Raw genomic sequence first — 24,205 nt, 5'->3', positions numbered from 1 at the left:
TCTCTAGCTAAGTTGTATACGTTATCAAGACATGCGGCAATGGTTACATGAAGTGTGTATGTAGTCTTGCTGCAGATATCAATAAGTAGCGAAAGAAAGATCTTGTTATTTATTTATGTTATAAGAGAATAGGGGGCATGTGATGCTCCAATTCCTTCAGAAATCAGAACACCATGACTGACACATTTACTTGAAACATAAATAACCATGCATGTCTACTTTGATTTAACTATCTAATTGATTATGGTCTAAAATATATCATCAAATACATGTATGCCTTCGCATACAAACTTGATAGGAACATTCAAACACAAATCTTAAAATGATTTTGAGATTTAATGGATGACAAAGACTATGAATTGTTATGTCTTCCACCCAATCAGAACGTATATGAACCATCTAATCTTTTAGTTTAGAAAGTTGCTTTTCATTTTCCAGTAAGTTTTGAACTAATTTAGATCATTTTAAAGTTGATTTAAAGTTGCTTTTCAATGGATGCAACGAACAGAAAGGAACACCAAATATATCATACATGATAATAATTTTTTTTCGAATATTTAACCGAGAAAGTTTCACCGAATAATGATGAAGTATCTAGACAACGAGATGTTATTACAAGTATTAAAAATGAAAAACTCTAAAATTTGTTATTACTAAGGATCGATTTTAAGTGAAATATAGAATCGTATGGTATGGTATAAATATATAGAAGTTGTTTTTTTATGGGAAGGGCAAATTTTTTATCTAAGACGACACATGGAAACCTAAAAGGAAATCACCTGGCAATCCAAGAAGCCGAAATCGCGTCGAATCTCGGCTTGTGGCGAGAAGAAGTTAAGGAAGCCATATTATTTTCCCTTGTAATCTATCTAATAAATAAATAAATAAATACATGCATCCATCCAATCCAATTCTCTTTAACGAAAAACAACTTTTGCCCTAATCTGAGGTAAACCCTAAAATTCCCAGGTATCTTTTCTTCTTCTTCTGATCATAATTATAGATATAGATAGATTATTATTATTATGGCAACAAAAAAAGAGCCAAGTTTAAAGAAACTGGAGTACTATTCACTGGTATCCAAAGTCTGTACGGAACTCGAATCCCACCTGGGTTTCACCGACAAAACCTTAGCCGAATTCATTACATCGATAGGTCGAAAATGCCATTCTGTTGATGAGTTTGACCTTAAGCTCAAAGAAAACGGCGCCGAGATGCCCGATTACTTTGTCCGAACCCTACTCACCATCATCCACGCCATCTTGCCCCCCAAAACCAAAGATACTACTGCTAAGGATAAGGATAAGGACGGCTGGAAAGCTCTTAATATTGCCGATACCAAGGACCGTGTCAAGGAGTTGGAGAAGGAGATTGAGATGGAAGCCAAGGAGAAGAAACGGAACCACGAGTATCCACGGGATGAGATTAGTAGAGATGGTAGGAGTCGGGATAGAGATAGAGATGGTAGGAGAAACCGTGATGGCGACAGGGACAGGGATAGAGATCGGGATTACAGAAGTGGTCGCAATGGCGACAGGTATGATAGAGATGACAGAGGCGCTCGAGATAGGGACAGGGACAGGGACAGGGACAGGGGTGAGAAGAAGATTTATGGAGGGAAATCGGACGACATTGAGCTCTATCAGGTCTATAAAGGGAGGGTGACTCGGGTTATGGACAGCGGCTGTTTTGTGCAGATTCTTGATGTCCGGGGAAAAGAGGGTTTGGTTCACGTGTCACAGATGGCCACTAGACGAATAGCAAATGCCAAAGATGTGGTTAAGCGTGATCAGGAGGTTTATGTTAAAGTCATTTCAGTTTCGGGCCACAAGTTGTCCTTGTCCATGAGGGATGTTGATCAGACTTCTGGGAGGGACCTGTTGCCGTTGAAGAAGAGTGGTGGTGGTGAGGATGATGATTTGTCGAGAGGGAACCCGTCTAGGGGATTGGGTACTGGTGGTGGTTCAATGTCTAGGACGGGGTTATCTGGGATAACGATTACTGAAGAGGATGTTGGGGTTCCTTCAAGGAGACCATTGAAGAAAATGAGTTCCCCAGAGAGGTGGGAGGCGAACCAGCTCATTGCTTCTGGTGTTTTGAGTGTGAAAGAATATCCGATGTTTGACGAAGAAACTAATGATGGAATGGTTTATCAGGATGAAGGTGGGGATGAAGAGCTTGAGGTGGAGCTAAATGAAGACGAGCCTGCGTTTCTGCAAGGACAGAGTCATTATTCAATGGATATGTCCCCAGTGAAGATCTTTAAAAACCCTGAGGGTTCATTGAGTCGCGCAGCAGCTTTACAGACTGCTTTGATAAAGGAAAGGAGAGAAGTGAGGGACCAGCAGCAGAGAACGATGCTCGATTCTATCCCGAAAGATCTGAATCGACCGTGGGAAGATCCTATGCCTGAGTCAGGGGAAAGGCATTTAGCACAGGAGTTGAGGGGAGTTGGGTTGTCAGCATATGACATGCCCGAATGGAAGAAAGATTCTTATGCTAAAGCATTAACATTTGGTCAAAGATCAAAGCTTTCTCTTCAAGAACAGAGGCAGAGCTTGCCTATATACAAACTGAAGAAGGAATTGGTTCAGGCTGTGAATGATAACCAAGTTTTGGTTGTTATTGGTGAAACGGGGTCAGGGAAGACAACTCAGGTGACCCAATATCTAGCTGAGGCAGGTTACACCACCAAAGGTAAAATAGGATGTACCCAACCCCGAAGGGTGGCTGCAATGTCTGTGGCCAAGAGGGTGGCTGAAGAGTTTGGCTGTCGTTTAGGTGAGGAAGTAGGATACTCCATTCGTTTTGAGGACTGTACCTGCCCGGAAACCGTGATTAAGTACATGACTGATGGTATGTTGCTGAGGGAAATTCTGGTCGATGAAAACCTGTCTCAGTATTCAGTGGTAATGCTTGATGAAGCTCATGAGAGAACAATGCATACCGATGTCCTCTTTGGGTTATTGAAAGGTCTCGTGAATAGAAGACCCGACCTCCGATTAATAGTCACTTCCGCCACATTAGATGCTGAGAAGTTTTCTGCCTATTTCTTCAACTGCAATATTTTCACAATTCCGGGAAGAACATTTCCGGTGGAGATACTTTACACTAAACAGCCTGAAAGTGATTACGTTGATGCAGCTTTGATTACTGTAATGCAGATCCACTTGACCGAACCCGAGGGCGATATACTTGTCTTTTTGACCGGGCAGGAGGAGATCGATCATGCTTGCCAGTGTTTATATGAGAGGATGAAAGGTTTGGGTAAAAATGTGCCGGAATTGATCATATTACCGGTTTATAGTGCCCTTCCAAGTGAAATGCAATCCAGGATTTTTGAACCTGCACCGCCAGGGAAGAGAAAGGTGGTGGTTGCCACTAATATTGCTGAAGCATCTTTGACCATTGATGGGATCTTCTATGTCATTGACCCTGGTTTTGCCAAGCAGAATGTGTACAATCCGAAACAGGGTTTTGAATCACTCGTCATCACTCCGATATCCCAGGCATCAGCTAAGCAACGGGCTGGGCGTGCAGGACGTACAGGACCAGGAAAGTGCTACAGATTATACACCGAGAGCGCATTTAACAATGAAATGTCGCCTACATCAATTCCAGAAATTCAAAGAATAAATCTTGGATTGATTACATTAAATTTGAAAGCAATGGGGATAAATGATCTATTGTCTTTTGATTTCATGGACCCACCTTCCCCTCAAGCTCTGATTTCTGCACTGGAACAGCTATATACTCTTGGAGCTCTTGATGAAGAAGGGCTTCTAACCAAACTGGGTAGAAAGATGGCGGAGTTCCCCCTTGAACCTCCGTTATCTAAAATGCTCCTTGCTAGTGTTGATTTGGGTTGCAGTGATGAAATATTGACCATCATTGCCATGATTACAACTGGAAACGTTTTTTACAGACCTAGGGAAAAACAAGCCCAAGCTGATCAAAAGAAAGCCAAGTTTTTCCAACCCGAGGGTGACCATCTTACTTTACTTGCTGTTTATGAGGCTTGGAAAGCCAAGAACTTTTCGGGACCATGGTGTTTCGAGAATTTTGTCCAGTCAAGATCGCTTAGGAGGGCCCAAGATGTCAGGAAGCAGCTGTTATCCATTATGGACAAGTATGTTCTCTTTGCTTTGTTTACATTTATTAATATCGTATCTGTTTACTGATTCTATGTTTAAAAGGGATAAGCAATGATGTAAATCTTGCCCTAGTAGGTTTAGCTAGTTCCCTATACATGCGACTTTATTGACCAATTTATGGGTAGACAAGCCAATTCAGGTTATGGCTAATGGGTCCGGTAACTAGGGTCTAGGGGTGATCAGAATAAGAGCCAGCCCGAGAAACCCAGTAAAGTGGTGCGAAAATAGCCCGAAACCGATTCAAATCAAGAATACACCCGCCGTTTCATGAGTCTTATATTTGTGAAAATTTACTCCTCGAACCGGGTTGGTCCTAGACCCATTAAACCGGTAAAACCGAGTTTTTTTGGTTTAACATTGCTCTTGTTAGATTTTTTTGGTCGTCCTATTATTTGAGACTAGCGTCCTATATAATTTTCAGAGTGATCAGTATACATGCATAGCTTTCCAATAAAAAGAGATCCCACTCCATCTATAGCTTAAACACCTATGCCACCTTTACTTTCTCTTGCAGAGTTAATCAGATATGTTAATTGGTCTCTTTGACTCTTTTTCCCTGTATCTTGTGCCACATTTTTATTAGATCAGTGGAAATAACATTCTAGTATGTTATGTAGTTGCCACGAAGTTTTAGAATTGTTAATGAGAGATAAAGTTACAGTACATGAGGCTAACCTTTAAGGAGGTATTGATCTCTGAATTAACATATAAGTATTCTAGTTACTCAATGGTTTCAAAATTAAGATGCTTTTTTATATTATTTTAATTAGAACCGGCAATGCTAACCTATTTGTATAAAACTGGGCAGTTATGCACAATTTTTCTGGATATTTGGGTTTGTATGAAGTATGAACCACATGGGCAAGATTAACAGTTGCCCTTTTACCTAAAATACAAGTATATAACACGTATGGAAACATATTGTTATATACTCCTTTTCCCCTTTGCAATTCTATGCAAAAAAATAGCTAATATAGACTAGTTTACTACAAAGGACTGTAAATCCTGGTCAATGTGATTATTGAAACCAACTAAGTCTATATATTCTAATAAAAATTAGTTATTTTTGACTGACTAAGGGTATAGTTTCTTTAACTGACTACTAAGAGTATTGACAAAAAGTGAGTGGCCCAGTACACTTGAACCTATAGCAGATAGCTCTGGAAATCTGTTTATGTGAATTCTTCTATTACAATGAATGGTGTGTTTCTGTTTCATATTGCTGACTCTTCTGTAATATGATCAGATACAAATTGGATGTTGTGAGTGCCGGAAAGAACTTCACCAAGATACGGAAGGCAATTACAGCCGGATTTTTCTTCCATGCTGCCCGGAAAGACCCTCAAGAGGGATACCGTACCATAGTTGAGAACCAGCCAGTTTACATACACCCGAGCAGCGCTCTTTTCCAAAGACAACCAGATTGGGTCATCTACCATGAGCTTGTGATGACAACAAAAGAATACATGCGTGAGGCCTGTGTTGTGGATCCAAAATGGCTAGTTGAATTGGCACCAAGGTTCTTCAAGGTGTCTGATCCCACGAAGATGTCCAAACGAAAACGACAAGAACGGATCGAGCCTCTATATGATAGGTATAATGAACCCAATTCGTGGCGTTTGAGCAAGCGACGGGCTTGATCAGTGGTTTATCATGGATTCTACGTTGTAATGTGTAACAGTTTTGTTTCTTGTACCAAATAGACACGCAACTTTGTAAATCGCAGGCTTTTCTTGTTATTTATTGATAGATATAATGTTGCTTTAGCAAATTGCATTTGCTCCGGATGTATGATTGCAGAATCATAGGGGTTTGCCTGTTCAGATTTAGCAACAAGTTGCAAACATCGGTGTCGTTAATGTTTATTTAAAAGGGCTTAACGTCGGTGTCGTTTACAGTATCATATCTTAGATTTAAAGGGTTCAAAAAACTTGTTCGTATACTAACCCATTCAAGTTTTATACATAAAACACAACCCTAATTTTAACTACAACAGTTATTTATATATAGAAGTGAGAAGTAAAAGAAGTGGATGACGAAGCACAGCCATAGATACAGAATGTACAAGTAGGCATGCAACTTTTTACAACACAAAAAAATATAATCATGAAATCAAAGCTGAAACCAAATCTCTCTTTCCTACTAAAAGAGCTTAATTGATGATCTCACTTAAGCTTGATGTGTCAGCTTCTAAGACTGGACACATCAGAAAATACACATAATTGATTATGTCATGTATGTGTTTTTGGTATAAATATAAAGTATACATACATTTTGGTGGGCCTTTTATATATATTCAAATGAGAAGCCTTAACTTAGCTTCTCAAAGAATTTTTATTCTCTTTATTCATAATCGATAAAAGGTTCGTTCTTTCTTTCTTTTGGTGTGAATTCATTGTTTGATTTATCTACTTTTGAGACGAATTTTGGTTTTATGATTTAGGGTTTTTGAAATTGGGATTTCATGTTAAATAAGCTGTTTTTATGAATTTAGATTTTTTAAATTAGCGTTTCAAAATAATATAATAATAATAATAATAAATAATGAGTATATATTTTCTTTGTATATTTTCAGGCTCAGACAGAAGCCCTTTGATCTGGTTTCTGGGTTGGGTATCATTAGTGATTCGGTTTACTCTTCGTATGGATCCGATTGTGTTTTCTTGATCCTTGATTACTTGCTATTTGATGATAATTTATTATAAATGTCCCATTTTATTGACTATGATGATGTGTGGACAATTCAAAGAAAGTTGAATTTATGTGTTCCTTGGCGTGGCATTTGATGCAGCCATGTTGAACCATTGCTCATACTTGATCATGTCTGAGCCGAATGAGTATATGATGAATTATACGATCCAATATAATCATTGGATATATTCATTAGCTATGGTGATATGTTTTATACGACCATTGAATAGGTTAATATAATGGATGGTTGTTCCTGCTAATATGATTGGCTATGATGATATTACATGTTGTTTACATGAAAAAAAAGTTGAGATTATGTGTTCCTTGGCTTGGCACTTGAGGTGTGTATGTGACCTTGCTATCTCATGACAACCTTTTTTGATGCAGCCATGTTGAATCAAACTCTTAATTGACCATATCTGAGCCTTTGTGACTTTGTTCTTCATTTTCAAGTCTATGAATGACTCTATGAGCATTAATGAAGATTACTATGGTTAATCCCTTCTATTAAGTCTTGTAATAAAATGTTGTCTTAATTTGTACATCATAATGTGTGTTCCTTTTTACAGTTAGTGTTTGTAATTATGAGCTACGACAAGTCCTTGTATGACAATCTTTAGCTTTCGACAATATAAAATAGGTAGTTTATTAGAAGTTTATATGATCTAAGGCTGATTATGGAAGAGAAAGCTTCAGTAGAAAAGTATGTGTTTAAACAAAAAAATGCAGGTTTTTTTAATGTCAAACAATTGTGTTTCATTTTGTTTTTGATATCAAATTGTGGTTAACAGGTGTTCTTCATTTTCACCCTTTATAATACTTCGAATCACAGTGATTGTCTAAAGGTATGCAAGTATTCTTGTGAAGAACTTCGTGTTTTTTTGTATATTGAAGGTCATTTTAGATGAAGAATTTGGTTTCGGTTTTGATGTTACAGTTGGGAGCAAGCAATCCAGAAGAAGCTGCAAGGTGGATACATTCTTTACAAGATGTTGAATGGAACCGGGAACAAATTCAAAGAGAAGATGGCAGCCATTTAGGTACTCATGTTATGGTGTATAAGAATTTATAATGAATGTGTAGACTTGAACAGAATCAATTTGTTGACAGACTGAATGACTCTAAGAGTGGTGCTCGTAAACGTTCTGTGGATTGGACCTCATCTGCATCCCATGAATGTTGATGCTATGACATCTGATGTGATTGCTCCTTCACAATGGAAAATATTCGGCTGTAAAAATGGTACTGAAACCTCATCAAATATCTAAAATATGTCGGCTTTGAGCCTAAATATGGTACTTGTAATGGTACTTGAACTTTGTTACAAAATTTCATTCCTTTGTATAAGTACTGATGTTGTCAAATAGTGCAAAAGTTTATTAGTGGAAATTTCGTTAAATAAAATGAACAAGAAGCTCAAAATTAGAGTGAACAGATATTTAGCATGTTAATAGAGCAACAAGATATTCAAATGTCCAAATCGATAGTTGAGGAACCTAAAGAGGATAAAGACTTGCAGGTCATGGCATATGAGGAACTGCATATGGCCTTAAAAGAACAAGAAGACGTGCATAATCTGTTGCTTAAGTCTGTAGATAAGAAGTTGGAACAAGTAACTGAATTATTGATTATTACACTGTTGCAAGTGTACAACTAGACTATGACAATCATAATTACTAAATGTTTTGCACGGGATTGATATCGAATCAGGCTTTCCGTTATTAGCTGATCATTGTGGCATATTTGTTAGACAATGTTTATAATGTAGTAATCCGTGATCAAATGTTTAATTGCCATTATTGTTTAGCGGATTTGTATAGATGTTTATCTGTGTATAAACAAGCTATGTTTCACGATGCTTTCATTTTTGTTTCCTCTAAATTCGAACTCGATTGTATTAAGTTGGAGATTCAAAGTGATAAAGTGTTCGAGGAGGAATGTGCATTATTAAACACATGACTTAAACACTTTCAAAGAAGTTTCTTTGGATTTGGTTTATTTTTTTATATCCTTCCTGTGAAGTCTCTACCTCTTTCCCTTTTGTGATTTTAATAATACATCTATAAAATAACGAAACTTAATTAATAAATAAGAACTTTTCTTTATTAATTGTTAATCATATTTTTCCAACTATATCCCGTGTTTTCACACGGTTCTACGTCTAGTTATTAACAAAGGAATGGCAACTCTTCTACTAACAATCTACAATTATCGATTAACCCCCTCCAACTTTGTTTCTACAACAACAAAGACACAAAGTTTATTACCATGGCATTATTTTCATCTCAAACAAGTGCTACACTTTAAAAACAACCAAATAAGCTATAGCAAAAGAAGACCGATAAAGATGGCCGGCGCCGGCGAATACGTTTCCGGATATCCTGAGCAAAACCCAGGTCAGTTTACCGGTGATCTTTAGTAATGAATAAATTTTCCATTTTTGTTTTCTATTGGCCGGATTTTTTGAATACTGCAGGAATGGGTGATAAGGAAATAGTAGTGATAAGAAATAAGCATGGAGAGAAACTTGTGGGTGTATTACATGAAAGTGGTTCCAAAGATATTGTCGTTTTGTGCCATGGCTTTCAATCTTCAAAGGTTTGTCACTTCACTTGCTCCTGCTGATTCTTGTTGTTGTTGTTAACTTTTATCAAAACCTAGTACGTATATGGTATATAAATAGGTTGTTAGTTTCTAGTCCTAGTTTTATCATTTTGTTCGGTAAAGGGCAGTGGTATACTTTTGATGACATTGTTGTGTATATCAAATCCACCCAAAATGGAAAAAACTTTTTAAGTAGTTTTAGTTAAAATAAATGATGCTGAAAGTTTAGAATAATCATTCTAATATTTGTCTACTTAATTCATAAATCTTGATTTTTGTATAATATATGTATGTAGGAAAGCAGTACCATAAAGAGCCTTGCTTTTGCACTAGAGAAAGAAGGGATAAGTGCATTTCGTTTTGATTTTGCCGGCAACGGGTAAATTAGGCCTCCAAGATTAGTTTACTTTAATAGACTTGAAGTTTTTATGTCTAGACACACACACATATATATACAACCTCAATTTCATCAAAAGTATATCGAGTGACCTCTCAAATGAAAGAAAACGATGAACGTGATAGTGTAAGTATAATTTATTGATGTGCAGTTCTTGAGATAAAAGTGAAGAAATTTCAAGATTAAGGGCAAGGATTGGTTCTCGTGTTCCTAAGAAAATGAGTTCTTGAACAACCTTCCTATATATACAAACTCTTATAACATGACAAACTGGCAAAGGACCTGAAGAGGGGGGAGAAAGTGATTAGTTTGCAACCCAAAGACCAAAAGGTTGCCGGTTAGAGTCCGATGGTGGACTTTTTGTGTGGGTTTAATGTAAATTTGTGGTTAACTTGCCTTGCCCAAAAAAAGGTGATTATATGTAAGTATGAGAACACGCAGTCAATGGAAATTAAAGATTTCTTGAGAAATTGCCTTTGCATCTTCATACAAGGATATGGCGTATAGATATGAATGATGTCATAACTTGAAACTTTCATGGATAACACTTTTATCTGATTTGGTTTTAAGTCACCACAATAATTTGAAAGATGCATATCTAATCACCCTCTATTTATGAAACTGAGGGAGGATAACTACTTTTCCCTTTAAGTTGGCATGTATTGGATTTCAGGGAAAGTGAAGGGTCGTTTCAGTATGGTAATTATCATAGAGAGGCTGATGACTTGCGTTCAGTAATCCAGCACTTTGATGAAGCTAATCGTGTAACAAGTACAATCCTTGGACATAGTAAAGGTATAATAGCATAGATATATTGACCCATTTACTTATAAATTGCTTAATCTGGGTAATATTTTTATAGCCAATGTTAAAATGGGTGGAAAGTCATAAAAAGTGTATGGAAGTGCTTAAAACGTTTTAGCCACTTCATTAACATATATTATTATAGTTTTGACAGTATCTCTTTTGTAACCTTATTTAGTATGTTGTTATCTACAAATTTGAAAAAAGAGGATAAAAAGAGTTTTGCGGGTCGGACCAAACCCATTTTGATAGGAAGTACGTATTACCCATTTTGACCCATTTCTGATCTTGCAACATCTAATCGAAGAATTTTGCAGGCGGGAATGTGGTCCTCTTATATGGATCTAAGTATCATGATGTAAATCGTGTCATCAACGTGTCTGGACGTTATAAAACTGAGGGAGGTGTGGAAGAGCGTTTGGGAAAAGGGTTTTTGCAGAGAGTCAAGGAAGATGGTTTTATAGATGTTAAAGCTGATACAGGTATGATTCTTGAAACTGCTGTTACAAATGTGTGATACCTATCGTCGAATAAATATACAAATGCTAGGGATTCAGGGTGTTTGAAAGTGCTTCTTGGATGTGCTGATGATGTTTGAAACTGTAGTAATCAGATAATCAGATGCTTTCGGTATCTGGCAAATTTGATTATTTAAATACTTGATAGTCATTTTTGCGTATACTAATATGACATAATGCTTGTGTAATTATGGTCAAAGTCTTGATAGGAATCCAGAATACAAAGCCACACCTATAGAATGAGTATCTGGCAGATTTAGTTAATCAAAGACTTGATAGACATTTTTGTGTATAATATATGATTGTAATGATGGTCAAAGTCTTGGTAGGAATCCAGAATACAAAGGTATGAGCCTGTAGAACATACCATGTTCAAGTAAGTTCGTCATGATTGTCAAAGTCTATCATCCTTCAGATAATCAGTTTTACTGTTGCAGCTGTTCCAGAATGCAAATCCAAACACCACTTTATTCGATCGTGAAAAAGCTTTCTTTATGTGTAGGTGAAATATTATATCGTGTGACTGAGGAAAGCTTGATGGATCGTTTGGATACAAATATGCATGAAGCATGCCTGCAAATTGACAAAGATTGCAAGTAAGACGAACAAACTACTTCCATCTTATATTGCTGAGAGTCAAAACTTCTTGTCATATTTTTTATAGTTGAATGTAGTATATATATATTCTACACATCGAAAAAGATGCTTCTTTGTCTCTGATGGTGTTCAATCTGAATAGAATTTTGTGTGTTCTATTATGCAGGGTGCTGACAGTTCATGGATCCAATGATCCAGTTGTCCATGTGGATGAGGCGTTGGGGTTTGCAAAGGTCATACCGAACCACAAACTACATATCATTGAAGGTGCCAACCATAGATTCTCAGAGCATCGAGAAGAATTAACTTCCATTGTTTTATCTTTCATAAAAGAACCTTTGAATGATAACCAATCTAACAAGGCATAAAGGTAGCTGATTGTTTGCTGGATTGTTTTCTATATTCTTATAATTAATCTATATTGGTACTTGTGTTTAACTTCAAGTGCATATGTATTAGCACTTGTGCTTCATGTTCGTCTATACATTTTTACTTTTATCTATGTCCAGGTATAGACTATCTTAAACATGAATACTTATTATCATTCGGTTAGATTGAAATGACCTTATTTGGATTAACTGAACCAGAAATCGTTAAACTATCCTTGTAGTAAGGTACTACGGTACTTTTGATTTCCTTGCAAAGAAAATAAAAAACACCATTTTGTTAAGAGTGCTAAAGAAGCACTACAGTTTGGACAATATCAAGTATGATAGTAATATTCTTTTGCATTCACTGCCCCAGATTGATAATTATCAACTAATACTAGCACTGGTTGTAACTGCAGGATTTGGTTTGGACAAAAGATTTTCAAAAAAGGTATAAATTTGCCAAACCAAAACGTTTATCTACATTTTCCAACTTTAACAAACTTGATAAATTATTATCATCTATAACAAAGAAAATATATTGTAACTTTGTAAGGTTGTTCACTGTGATTGATATTATATCTTATCCATATTGTCTCTTTTAATTTTCATTACAAAGTTATCGAATAACTATTTGAATTAATGTACAACGATTTTTTTTTATTATTATAAACCTAACACAAATACAACAAATATGTAATATTCTGAAAATAAACAGTGGTGGTGAATATATGATTGCACCCAGCTAGCCATACATACATACAGTATTTTTAAAATAAAATAAACATGGGGGCACTAATCATCATCTATAAACATTGTTTAATTAGTAATAATACTAATAATCTCTTTCAAATACCAGAGAAGAAGAAACCCTTTGTTTGTCACTTTCACTCACACTACTTACCAGCAACCAGTAACTCACACACTCTGACCACCACTCACACCAACAAACATTTTATGGCCGCCACCACCGCTAACCTCGACCAAAGCCCAGGTCAGTTTTCCCTTTCCAGTCGATCTTTATGAATATAGCTAGATAGTCTTGTTATAAGGACCTCCGATTTAATATTAAATTCACTTGCTTTTTTAGTTTTTATGAATACCCATCTCTCTCATAGTTATCCTATGCAACAATATTCTATATATATATATAAAGACATCTATAATCTTTTACTTTAGTTGTAGATGTCGTCTCAAAAGGTGTAGATGTTGGTTTGAGAAACTGTTAACAGCTATAAAGAATTACTTCATTTTTTTAGTAATTGATTTCAAACTTAGTATTAGTTACATTATTATGTTATAAAGCTATATATACTTTATACAATTATCAATCTTTGCTGTAAAAAGTCATGTTAATAAAAGAACTGGATGCACTAAAATTAGAGTTATTAGGAATGGAACCTACTTGTTTTGTAAAGGTGAAATTATTTATTATAAATGTTCGCAAAAGGTTGAGGACTGGCATCACTGACCGGTCTACACACCCCTTCCAAGGACAATATGTGGAAGGTAGTGCTCTGGCCGACTCCACGCTCTCCTTAGAAATGTCGACCAAACTGGAAAACGTGTGCATTTTCGCAAAGTTGTAGCCTTGTATGTGGGGATTTAACTCGTGTTTCAATCAGATATTCCCAAGCCTTCGCTACCACTTTTGGGGCTATTTAGTTTATATTTTATACTATAAGATCAGATTAAGATTTTGTATCCAAGATGATTGTAATTGTCTCTCTTAAATTGTTTCAGGGATTGAACCGGTGAAGGTTGTTATACAAAATAATAGCGGTGAGAAACTTGTGGGTTTGTTACACGATACAGGGTCCAAAGAGGTTGTAATCCTGTGCCATGGCTTCACTGGGACAAAGGTACAGGTTTTTTACTCCTGATTGCTTCCCTTGTTCTTATTGTTAGTGTGTATGTATGTAGACTAGAGTACTAGACTAGAGTCCGACCCATTGACCTCATTGTAGACCCAGCCATGCACACGATTTGTATCTATTTATTGGTTGCTAATCCTAATGAAAGACTCGAGGATAAACTCTAATATGGTATCTGAAAGTAAATAGATCCTCTGGCCAAATTCAAAATCGGACCAACCTTCCTTCCCTTCCTCTCTCCAGGATTTTAGGAGCACACTAAGCTTCTTTTCTTGTTCCTCTACAACCTACCTCCTTCCCTTTCCTTTCACATTCGACCAACCACCCTCCTCCTCCACCAACAGCCATGCTCCAACGGTGAATGACCGGCCCTCCAACATCTCAGTTTTCTATTATTTAGGTATATATGATGACAATTATAACTAAAAGGACTCAAGGAGCATAGGTTAAAAGTAAAGCCCTTACGGAGGACCCCGGGATCTTTTATCTGATCATGCACTATACCACCATAAAATATGCTGTATTTTTTACGATATATATATATGGGAAAAGTGAAGGTGTGAGACAACATCACCCAACTTGGGTGAAATCCCTCTCACATGTTAGTTTTTTAATCTATAAATATATCATGCATAAATAATGGCCCCCATGATTTTTCCCATATTAAAAAATTAGCATGTGAGAGGGATTTCACCTAACTTAGGTGCCTAACAGCACCACCTTCACTTCCCCCATATATATATATATATAGGGAAAAGTGAAGGTGTGAGACAACACCACCCAACTTGGGTGAAATCCCTCTCACATGTTAATTATTTAATCTATAAATATATAATGAATAAATGAGGGGCCCCCATGCTTTTCATGGATTAAAAAATTAGCATGTGAGGAGGATTTCACCCCAACTTAGGTGCCTAACAGCACCACCTTCACTTCCCCCATATATATATATATATATATTGTATTTTTGTTTTATTTTTCAACCCGAAACAATGAACTTCTTGCCCTGAACAATAGACAACAAATTGGTCCCTTGTATTAAAATTTGGGTTGAAAACATAAAGATCCATTCTTGAGATAATTTATTGTTAGTGTGTAATTTGTCTCTAGGAATATAGTATGAAAGTGGAACTTGCAGTTGCATTGGAGATTCAGGGGATCAGTGCCTTTCGCTTTGATTTTTCAGGAAATGGGTAGGTCCATACAGCGGCAAACCCAAGTTTGCAAAATTGGATATGCAGTACGACTATCATATTTGGGCATTCAGTATGCGTGACAAATTCCAGTTTTAGTTTTGACACTACAATGTATAAATAAAGATAAATAACTAACATTTCAGGACATGCACTTGCATATTGAAATAACTTACTCGTATGCTCCTTGGTCCCGACTCCAAGTCCATAGGGTTACACAATGCATGTTGAGTTTGGTCATCTTTTACTTGCTCACTTTAACAAATGAATATTGATATGCTTTGAATTTGAGGGCCAAATAGATTAAATAACATAAAAGCTTGTATGAATCCTCCAAGGTGAGGTTCAAGACAGTTGACTAATCAGACTAACTTAGTAAACATGCTATAAATCGAAACACTTTGTTATAAATTCTTTTCATGGTCCGCTTCCCAGTTGACTGGTAACTAATAAGTAATTGCTGTCTTTCAGGGAAAGTGAAGGCACATTCGAATTCGGTAACTATCGTAAGGAGGTCGATGACTTACGAGCAGTAACCCAATACTTTACTGCATCTGGTCGTGTTGTAAATGCGATTCTTGGACATAGTAAAGGTATGCTTTTTTTCAGTATTTCCGGAAGTTTAATCTACATGAATTGACTTCCTGAGGTCAAACAAGCAACAAGTTTTTAACTTTAAAATTTGCTGTAAATTTTTTTGACTAGCAAATGGTTGAGTTTGAACCACCACCAAGGTGGCCTAGTGGTTAGGCGTCCTGTTTCTTCAAATAGGTCTCAGGTTCGAAACCTCCCTAGATAAAACATCTGGTGTGACTAGAGAAATGGTTGGGAACGGTCACGGGGATACCCCATTCATGTTCTGTACATCTGAATCAAAAGGATTTGTCATCTCCAAGTAACCCGAACAGGGAAAACCTTTCCGTTTCATGAAATGGTTGAGTTTGAGGGCTGATAAGCTTGACCGAAAAAATTAAATCTTTTTGCAGGTGGAAATGTGGTGGTTTTATATGCATCTTTACATCATGATATCCTGACAGTTGTGAACGTGTCTGGTCGTTATAAGATGGATAGAGGTATTGGGGAGCGATTGGGAAAAGACTATCTGGAAAGAGCAAAAAAAGATGGCTTTATCGACATAAAGTCCAAAACAGGTTAGCCAAATGCAGTCATCAATATCATACACTGCTGGTGATCTGTAGAGGTAGAATAATGAGCAAGTTGAATAACACTTTGTCAGGCATAAGCTGAGGCTATGCTGGATTGGGTTGGGCCGGAAGACTTTTCCTCTAAACATCTTAAATTTAAATAATTTATTAGTGTGTCAAATATGCCAACGAAGCTATATTAGTTAAATAATAATTTAAATTTTGAATCAAATGATATTTAAAGTTTTATGCATTATGAAGACATTTTGTGCGACGTTAGACCCGTTTAGCCCTTTAGCCAACTATTTTGATTGTACATTTGTACTCATCTTAGGTGTTCGAATTAAACACAATCAGACCAGCAAATTGGTTGAATTTGCAACCTCTAATGACCTACGTGTAGAACTACAACTAACTTACTTCCTACACCAGGAAAAGTGTTGTTTCGTGCCACAGTTGAAAGTATAATGGAACGCTTGAACACGAACATGCATGAAGCAGGACTAAGAATTAACAAAGATTGCAGGGTGTTGACCGTTCATGGATCAGCAGATGAAGTCATTCCTGTTGAAGATGCCTTGGAGTTTGCCAAGATCATACCAAACCATGACTTACGAATCATCGAAGGGGCTAACCATGGTTACGACAAACACCGAGATGAGTTGGTTTCCACAGTTTTGGCTTTCATAAAGGACAACCTGCCTAAAGTTTGATCAGTAGGAGACATTGTTTTTCTGATAACCAAACAAGATTTGCAGCCAAATATCTCTATTGATGTATGATTAATATATTTGACTACAGTAGTGACAATCGAATACTATACAGATGCTACATGTGTGAGTGTGAGCGACAAATTATAGGTAATTTGGCTTAAGACGATGATGTTAAAGACCAACATCAATAAATCTTTGCATGAAACATTTACAGTGTTACTAAAGTTTCCGCTAGACATATTTCCTACAGTGGATTGTTTGACCTACTACAACTATTCTTAAATTTTAAGCTCTTTTTGTTATTATTCAAACTTTATACTAGATTATATAGCATTTTGTTGACTATATCTTAAGGTCTCGAAGTCAATAAGCTCGTCTAATTACCTGAAGTTGAGCTCGAGTATTCCTCAATAATAAATAAAAAAAAAACTAATCTTATAGCTTGAAAATTCATTGAGGTCACTTTAAGTAAGCTCACTAGGCTTGTGTGAGCTCGAATAGGTTGTTTAGCTAGGATAACTAGACAAACTTTCGTAACAAGGGAGGCAATTATTAATTTATTAAGCTCGATTCGTGAAACCAATTTGGTCATAAGTTTGTGTTCAAGTTCAACTCGAATTCACAAAACTAGTATGCTTAAACTCGAGTAGGTTGTTAAAAGCTCGTCTCATTTATACCCCTAGATATCGTTGGTCTTTGTAATGAAGAACCATGTAATCAGGCTGAGTTTTTGGTTTGGTTTTTGTGGATGTTATTTAATTTTATATAGTTTATGATTTGGTTTTGCTGCTCTGCTACAACTTGTATCCAAACACTATACGGAGTAAAGCATTTTGATCGAGTTGTAATATATATATATATGTATATTTAAAACTCATAATTAGTCAAAAATATTATTTAGATATGCTAATAAGCAATTGTTTGTTAATGTTCTAGGGACACTGAAGGCGCCTTCCAATTTGCTAACTATTCTTAGGAAATCGATGACTTAATTACATGCAGTGATCCAGCACTTCACTGCATCATATCAGTGCTATTCTTGCACATAGTAAAAGTATGCCACTTGCTGGTCCTGAACTTTAATCTGCATGATTTGACTTCTTGAGGTCGGTCAAACTTTATGTTTTTGACTAAAACACAGAAATCTATGTTTGTTCTTTAGGTGGGACCGTGGTGGTCCTATACGTGTCTTTATATCCCAACATCCCGACGGTAGTCAACGTGTCTGGTCGTTATAATATGGATGGTGTCATGGAGGAGCGATTGGAAAAGACTATTTAGAACGAGCTGGGTCTATCGACACCATTATGGCCAATGGCGTGTAGCTTTGTTGGTAAGGGCTGGGGGAATCTTCACAGATAGTGCAAGATCTCTGGTTCAAGCCTAGACAGCCGCATAGCCACAACCATTGAGTGAGTCAAACATCCCCCTACATTATGGGCGGGTTTGGGTGACCCATAAGTACAACTACAAAATTTTACTATTGTGTTACACCAAGGCTGACCCATAAGTACAATTACAGCTACTTTCATCCTTATGCAGGAAGATATATGGATCGTGTGACTGAAGAAAGTCTGATGGAATGGATGATCAACACGAACATGTATATATGAAGCAGGTTTTGTGAGGTTGGATGTGATTAATTAGGGAAGTAAATAAGCTAGCTGGATGCATGGTAAGCTAGCTAGGGGTGTGATTATATATATAGAAACGGTAGTTGAATACGTAATGAAATAAGTCGATCAATCCACATATCTATAATAGATATTATCAAGTATATTTTTTTTTTTGATATGATATATACTTAGTTATCTATGCATTTGGATTCACACACACACTCAAAGAATATTTTGGTTTTCTTTATTTTCCTTTGTAATATCATATTTACACAAAAATGTATTTATATAATATACATATATTCACAAGTTTTTCTTATATATGTATGACAAAAGTAAATGTAGGGTACGTTGTCCCCTATCTAAGAAATACTTTGAGCTTCATGAATTTTATTGATAAAAAAATCAAGATGTAATAGATTTTCATCTAAACTTAAATTAAACAAAACAAAAAAACAACCGTATATTAATTCACCTCTCCTATGTGCGTATGTCATTTATGCATTGTGCATTGAGCTTTGATTTGTGTCGTACACCAAACCACATAATGATGTTATATATTTTTCAAAAAGAATGTATAGTAATTTTTTTTTAAAGGTGAATTTCGTGTCACGATTCGACAACGAGAGATTTAGTATACGTTGTCTTTATTAGATCCGCACTAGAGAGCTCATTCGAAGTAGAAGTGTCTATTTCAAATATCTAATGGGGAAAACCCCCTACTAATTAATCCACCCGAATATACGACGATTAATGGGGGTAAACCTTGCCTCTTGAAACATAAATCTGGTTTTGTAGTTAATTGATTGAATATATAGTTAATCGACTCCTTGGTTGACCATTAACTTTCTACATTTAAATTGAACTTATACGCTTGCATGATTAATTAATTGGTTCCCTCCGTCTAACTAGAAGTGTCATGTTTCTAATTTTTAAAGTCTAACATTTGCAACTTTGACCTTAAATATATTTATTTGTGTTAGATTATACATAATAAGAGTTAATATGGATTAATTGTGTATTTAGATGTATTTTTTTTAATGATGTAACTTTTATCAAGTTTTATATATTACAACAAATTATATTTAAAGTCGAAGTTTAAAGATAAAGACTTTGAATGTTTAAATAGGACACTTTTAATGAGGTAGATGGAGTATCAAGTATGTCTTTTACCTTTAGACCAATCAAAAACATATGCAGATACGACGGTTTAATTAACCTCTTCGATCATCTAATTGTACAGCTATAACTGTTTACGTACGTATTATTTTTACTTTGAATGGCCGGAAGGTCAAATTAATAAAGTCACGTCGCAATCTAGCGAGCTAGCTAGATATTAGTCCATACCGTAACCTTCTAGAAGACGTCAAAAAGAATTCGGAATTAGAACTGATACATTGCGTACATTTTGATCATTATTATTTGAGATAAACAACTAAAAGTACGTACAGCTGGCCGGGTAAACATGCATATAAGTAGTGGTTTAAAGTTACTCGAGTAAGACGAGTCGTTTTAATTTCACGTAACCGAGTAGATTTAGTATTTTTCTAACCTTGACGTACGCCATTCAATTCAATTCTTTTATAATTTGTCCTCTTGATCGATGAGTATTCAGAAATTGTGTAGTTGGCAACATTTAGTATTGGGTCCACCATTGATTCTAGAGTAACTATAACTAACATGTTAACTGCATATAACGACAACGTCAATAATAGTTTGTTATAGAATCCGGACTTTGTGTGAATGTATGATGTTTCTTGCTAGATGGATGAGAGATATGAGGAGTGAAGAAATGAAAAAGGAATTGAAAATTACTAGGGAAAATAATGAAATAGATAAGAAGATTAGTGGTCTAGAGAACGAACATGTCAACTTAAACTTATTTATAAAGTTAGCCCGGCTGCCAAGCCCAAGTAAAATGAATACAAGCCCATTGTAACCTTGATGAGGTCTGAGCACCCAAAAGGAACAAATGCTTATATAAGTAATATAGGAGTAAAGATATAAAAATGAACTAGACATGTGCTCGCGCAATCTGGTGGTGTGACGGTGATGAACAACAAGCTAGCTAGGTAATATATCAAAAGTAACATGCTTTTGTATATATACTGTACATATATCCAACTTAGGCGATTTATTACTATTTTACATGAGATAACATATATCTAGCTAGGTATATGTATTTAAAAAAAAAAAAAATTTAAGTACTTTAGTCGGAATTAGTGAAAATTCTTTGTCCAGGAGACAATATCATCTTTGGATCGAACTGATTTTTCCGCTGCTTAAAGAGACTCCATTTCTTGCCAAAATGTTTCATCCATTCTTCTTTCTTGGTATAATGTGGTAAGTATTGTTTGATCTTGATCCCGTTCTTTGAACAATACTCTAATATCTCCGCATTTTGCTTGTCAATCGTTGCCGGAGCAATGGTGCCACCCGCCGCGTTTAACAAGTCTACCACGTAAAACATGTCATCTTCATCTTCCGGTATCACTACTGACATCTCATCATCCCACCTGATCGAATTATTGATTATCGATGAGAAATTATATTTATGTACGTGTTAGAAACTTATATAGCTAGCTAGCTAGCTAGCTTAGTATAAAGTTAAAATGGCCTGATAATTACTTGTTTCGATTGAATGGATAGACGATAAATGGTCCTGTACTCAAGCTTTGTTTCTGAATAATATCGACAAGGACACCTTTATTAAAATCCACAATCCGAGATCTTGGCACGAAGAGACTTAGCCATGGGTGAGGGACATCCCACAACCCTAATGATGTAAGGAGTAGTTCTTCGCCTCTGACACGATCCAGAAAATCGATAATGGGTGCGTCTTTATTGAATATCAATCCAGAACTAAAGCTCAATCCCTTTAATATCACTTGAAGTACCTACAAACAAAAAAAGAACTTCTATATATGAATTAAACTAGCTAAAGGAATAAAACATCTTCAATATTAATTTCATAAATAAGCTAGCTAGGACCAACCTCCTCAACGGTGTTTATGATTTGATCATCATATATATATTTGACTACTTCTAAGCTGTATAACACCCCATTTTTGGATGCTAAAGAAGTTATCAAGGAATTCACAGACGGTGAGAAAAAGCTGCTTGCAGGAGTACTCGCCGTGATCAAAAAGCCTTCCACGTAATCAATCCCTTGGGTTGAGATCAAACGTTCTTGATCCTTTGTGAATTTGGAAAAATCGTCGTAAATTATTTGATACCATTTCACCTACACTCCATATACAAAGAAAATATACATTAGCAATCAAATTAATACATGAAACATGTTACGAGTACTATATATCAATCCACATTCAAATTAATGCATTTCATTTTATCACAGCCGGTTAAACATGTGTTTAAATGTTTTGGGTCCAAAATGACATATTCAAAACGATGATCATACTCGAGTAGGCGCCTTGTTCAAAACAATTCTTGCCCTGGTTATGATCCCAAACTGGCCAAGACCTCCAAGCACACCATAAAAGAGATCCGGGTTCATGCTCTTGGAGCAAGTCATCAACTCCCCTTTTCCTATATATATTTATTAAATCAAACCAAAATAAGCTAGCTAGCTGGCTTTATTAATTAGTAAATCCATAAGGCCAGCCATCATTATTCATATACATGCACATTAATTTACACAGAAATGATATATAGGTAGCTAGCTAATTAATTAAGATATATATATATACCAGTAATGACATCCATTTCAAGAACATTGCTGATTTGAGGACCATGGAAAGCTGATTGTCCACTGATTCCTGCATTAGAGAGTGTCCCCCCAACTGTTAGGTACAAGTAATCCGTCCACGATACCGGTGCAAGTCCATGCTCAAGCGTGGCTCGCAGCACATCGATCCACAGCTGCTCCCCTCCAACATCTGTATAAAACAATCCCGAAGAAGAATTCCCCAAAACCTTAATCCCATTATTGGCACGTCTCAAAGCTGCCATATCGACCACCACTCCATCTTTGGCCATAGCCTGTCCCCTGATCGAATGCCCATTTCCACGAGTGCCAATAGTGAAAGGCGAAGATGAGTTGTACGAGTATTTTACAAGGTGGGCAATCTCGGAAACAGATGAAGGCTGGAGAACCCCGAAAGGGAGTTCTTGAACCATTTTACCATAATCAGAAGACGCCGTGGCGATGCAACCCGCATTTGTACATAGAGTATTATTATTATACTCTTCATAAGAACTGTTTGCCAATAATGGTCTAATTGATGACACTGCAGGTATTTCAATAACCAAACTGCTGCTTATTATTATGAAAATTATATAAAAGTTTGCATGATAAATATGATCAGTAGTGTGTGCCATATATTTAATTTAAAAGTTATAATTTGAAACTTGATTGAATAGATCGATGAACTTTCAATAAAACCTTTGGATATATATATATATGATGGAAAGTAGTACTAGTAGTAGTTATAACTAAGGTGGAAAGGTATATATATATATATAGATATAGAAGATCGAAGAAATGGAAGGGAGTTGCATGGACGGGAAAAAGTCTAAATGTAACTTCAATGTAAAAAAACATCGACATACCTTTGAGTAAAAACAAATATAACACTTACACCTTTTTGTGTATGTATATGTTAACTATATTTATATATTTTGAATTTACGGTAGTACTTTTTAGAATAATTCTTTAGCAAATTACTACTGCATCATATCATATTAATTTCAAGATCGAGTATGTTTCAATTCTTAATCACACACACAAGCGCATAATATTAATTAGGCACAAACAGCCGGGTCAAGCTTTTAGATATGATTTTGTCATTTGACTAAAAATTTATATATATACAAACTACTACTTATCATCGTATCGTTAATTTCATCACATGTTCTAAAATATATACATGGGAGTGTCATTCAATTCAATATTATACTATGTATTAATTAAGAACATAAATATGATTCCCTGACCCTTGAATATATCTAAACATGTTTAATATCTAGTCGTATATATGTTACATACTTGATTAGTCTCAGATTATTTGGAAAATTCTTAATTTTATTTAGTCAATGTCAACGTATGTAACAGAAGGACGGTGCAGCATCTTATGCAATTCTAAAGACAAAGCAATTGACTTTTCACTCTATTGGATCTCCTACAATAATCACTATTAATTAAATACTTTCCTGTTTCATTCTCTCCTCACCATTAACCCTTTCGAACATTCAGTCGGCATACAATCGACATCAGAAAAACCTCACCGTATAATAGTGAATTCTCTTGTATGTACCTTAGACAACGAGATGTTGACCATGAGCCATTAAAAGTATTTAGAGGGAAAAAACCCAAGGTTTTGTCATCCCTAAGAATCGAACTCAAGACCTTGGGTAAAACCGGGAGTACCTTTAACCAGTTGGACTGACCTTCAGTGGCCGTTTTAAAACTCGTGCGAGTAATTCACACATTTAATAGAAACTAGGGTTATACCCGGCCGTTGGCCGGGGACAACGATTGAACACAGACTTAAATGCGGGCCACTAATTTT

General features: G+C 35.9%; 4 protein-coding genes and 2 long non-coding RNA genes across 7 annotated transcripts; 5 read left to right on the top strand and 1 right to left on the bottom strand.

Moving 5' to 3' along the window:
* The first annotated feature begins 759 nt into the window (after positions 1–759).
* LOC122595323 (probable pre-mRNA-splicing factor ATP-dependent RNA helicase DEAH5) lies at positions 760–5,925 on the top strand. The gene is made up of 2 exons (XM_043767668.1): positions 760–4,129; positions 5,401–5,925. The coding sequence occupies exons 1-2, from the start codon at positions 1,026–1,028 to the stop codon at positions 5,792–5,794; spliced, it is 3,498 nt and encodes a 1,165-aa protein (XP_043623603.1). The 5' UTR covers positions 760–1,025; the 3' UTR covers positions 5,795–5,925.
* Positions 5,926–7,520: 1,595 nt separating this feature from the next.
* On the top strand, positions 7,521–8,296 carry LOC122595327. Of its 2 annotated transcripts, XR_006323213.1 has the most exons (4): positions 7,524–7,548; positions 7,637–7,690; positions 7,783–7,885; positions 7,956–8,296. It is a non-coding gene; the product is annotated as an uncharacterized LOC122595327 (long non-coding RNA). The 2 variants fall into 2 exon arrangements; XR_006323212.1 differs by having other exon boundaries at positions 7,521–7,690.
* A 677-nt stretch (positions 8,297–8,973) lies between these two features.
* Positions 8,974–12,203, top strand: LOC122595325. The gene is made up of 7 exons (XM_043767669.1): positions 8,974–9,241; positions 9,322–9,443; positions 9,746–9,828; positions 10,520–10,641; positions 10,968–11,132; positions 11,671–11,764; positions 11,932–12,203. The coding sequence occupies exons 1-7, from the start codon at positions 9,025–9,027 to the stop codon at positions 12,131–12,133; spliced, it is 1,005 nt and encodes a 334-aa protein (XP_043623604.1). The 5' UTR covers positions 8,974–9,024; the 3' UTR covers positions 12,134–12,203.
* A 709-nt stretch (positions 12,204–12,912) lies between these two features.
* LOC122596744 lies at positions 12,913–17,277 on the top strand. Its single transcript, XM_043769372.1, has 6 exons — positions 12,913–13,127; positions 13,877–13,995; positions 15,118–15,200; positions 15,672–15,793; positions 16,187–16,351; positions 16,778–17,277. The coding sequence occupies exons 1-6, from the start codon at positions 12,920–12,922 to the stop codon at positions 17,056–17,058; spliced, it is 978 nt and encodes a 325-aa protein (XP_043625307.1). The 5' UTR covers positions 12,913–12,919; the 3' UTR covers positions 17,059–17,277.
* A 1,068-nt stretch (positions 17,278–18,345) lies between these two features.
* On the top strand, positions 18,346–18,887 carry LOC122596745. The gene is made up of 2 exons (XR_006323371.1): positions 18,346–18,470; positions 18,601–18,887. It is a non-coding gene; the product is annotated as an uncharacterized LOC122596745 (long non-coding RNA).
* A 1,655-nt stretch (positions 18,888–20,542) lies between these two features.
* LOC122596726 (cytokinin dehydrogenase 2-like) lies at positions 20,543–23,037 on the bottom strand. The gene is made up of 5 exons (XM_043769351.1): positions 22,385–23,037; positions 22,096–22,223; positions 21,670–21,918; positions 21,303–21,571; positions 20,543–21,190 (listed from the first exon to the last, which is right to left on the bottom strand). Exons 1-5 carry the CDS (start codon positions 23,013–23,015, stop codon positions 20,884–20,886), a joined length of 1,584 nt encoding a protein of 527 aa, XP_043625286.1. The 5' UTR covers positions 23,016–23,037; the 3' UTR covers positions 20,543–20,883.
* Between the last annotated feature and the right edge of the window lie 1,168 nt (positions 23,038–24,205).

This window comes from Erigeron canadensis, chromosome 4 (genome assembly GCF_010389155.1).
Source record: "Erigeron canadensis isolate Cc75 chromosome 4, C_canadensis_v1, whole genome shotgun sequence".
Classification (NCBI taxonomy): domain Eukaryota; kingdom Viridiplantae; phylum Streptophyta; class Magnoliopsida; order Asterales; family Asteraceae; genus Erigeron; species Erigeron canadensis.
The sequence above is the reverse complement of the archived record's forward strand: the minus strand, read 5'-3'. Positions and strand labels throughout refer to the sequence as shown.

What these genes read in the sequence shown, in the direction of transcription:
- LOC122596744 (XM_043769372.1), top strand. Translation starts at nt 12,920, where the DNA reads ATGGGGGCACTAATCATCATCTATAAACATTGTTTAATTAGTAATAAT. An exon ending in ATGGCTTCACTGGGACAAAG is followed by an intron (nt 13,996 to 15,117) that starts GTACAGGTTTTT and finishes ATTTGTCTCTAG; the next exon opens with GAATATAGTATGAAAGTGGA. An exon ending in TTTGATTTTTCAGGAAATGG is followed by an intron (nt 15,201 to 15,671) that starts GTAGGTCCATAC and finishes GCTGTCTTTCAG; the next exon opens with GGAAAGTGAAGGCACATTCG.
- LOC122596726 (XM_043769351.1), bottom strand. Translation starts at nt 23,015, where the DNA reads ATGGCACACACTACTGATCATATTTATCATGCAAACTTTTATATAATT. An exon ending in TGAAATGGATGTCATTACTG is followed by an intron (nt 22,224 to 22,384) that starts GTATATATATAT and finishes AAATATATATAG; the next exon opens with GAAAAGGGGAGTTGATGACT. An exon ending in TATCCATTCAATCGAAACAA is followed by an intron (nt 21,191 to 21,302) that starts GTAATTATCAGG and finishes TAATTCGATCAG; the next exon opens with GTGGGATGATGAGATGTCAG.
- LOC122595325 (XM_043767669.1), top strand. Translation starts at nt 9,025, where the DNA reads ATGGCAACTCTTCTACTAACAATCTACAATTATCGATTAACCCCCTCC. An exon ending in TTTGATTTTGCCGGCAACGG is followed by an intron (nt 9,829 to 10,519) that starts GTAAATTAGGCC and finishes ATTGGATTTCAG; the next exon opens with GGAAAGTGAAGGGTCGTTTC. An exon ending in CAAATTGACAAAGATTGCAA is followed by an intron (nt 11,765 to 11,931) that starts GTAAGACGAACA and finishes TCTATTATGCAG; the next exon opens with GGTGCTGACAGTTCATGGAT.
- LOC122595323 (XM_043767668.1), top strand. Translation starts at nt 1,026, where the DNA reads ATGGCAACAAAAAAAGAGCCAAGTTTAAAGAAACTGGAGTACTATTCA. An exon ending in CTGTTATCCATTATGGACAA is followed by an intron (nt 4,130 to 5,400) that starts GTATGTTCTCTT and finishes TAATATGATCAG; the next exon opens with ATACAAATTGGATGTTGTGA.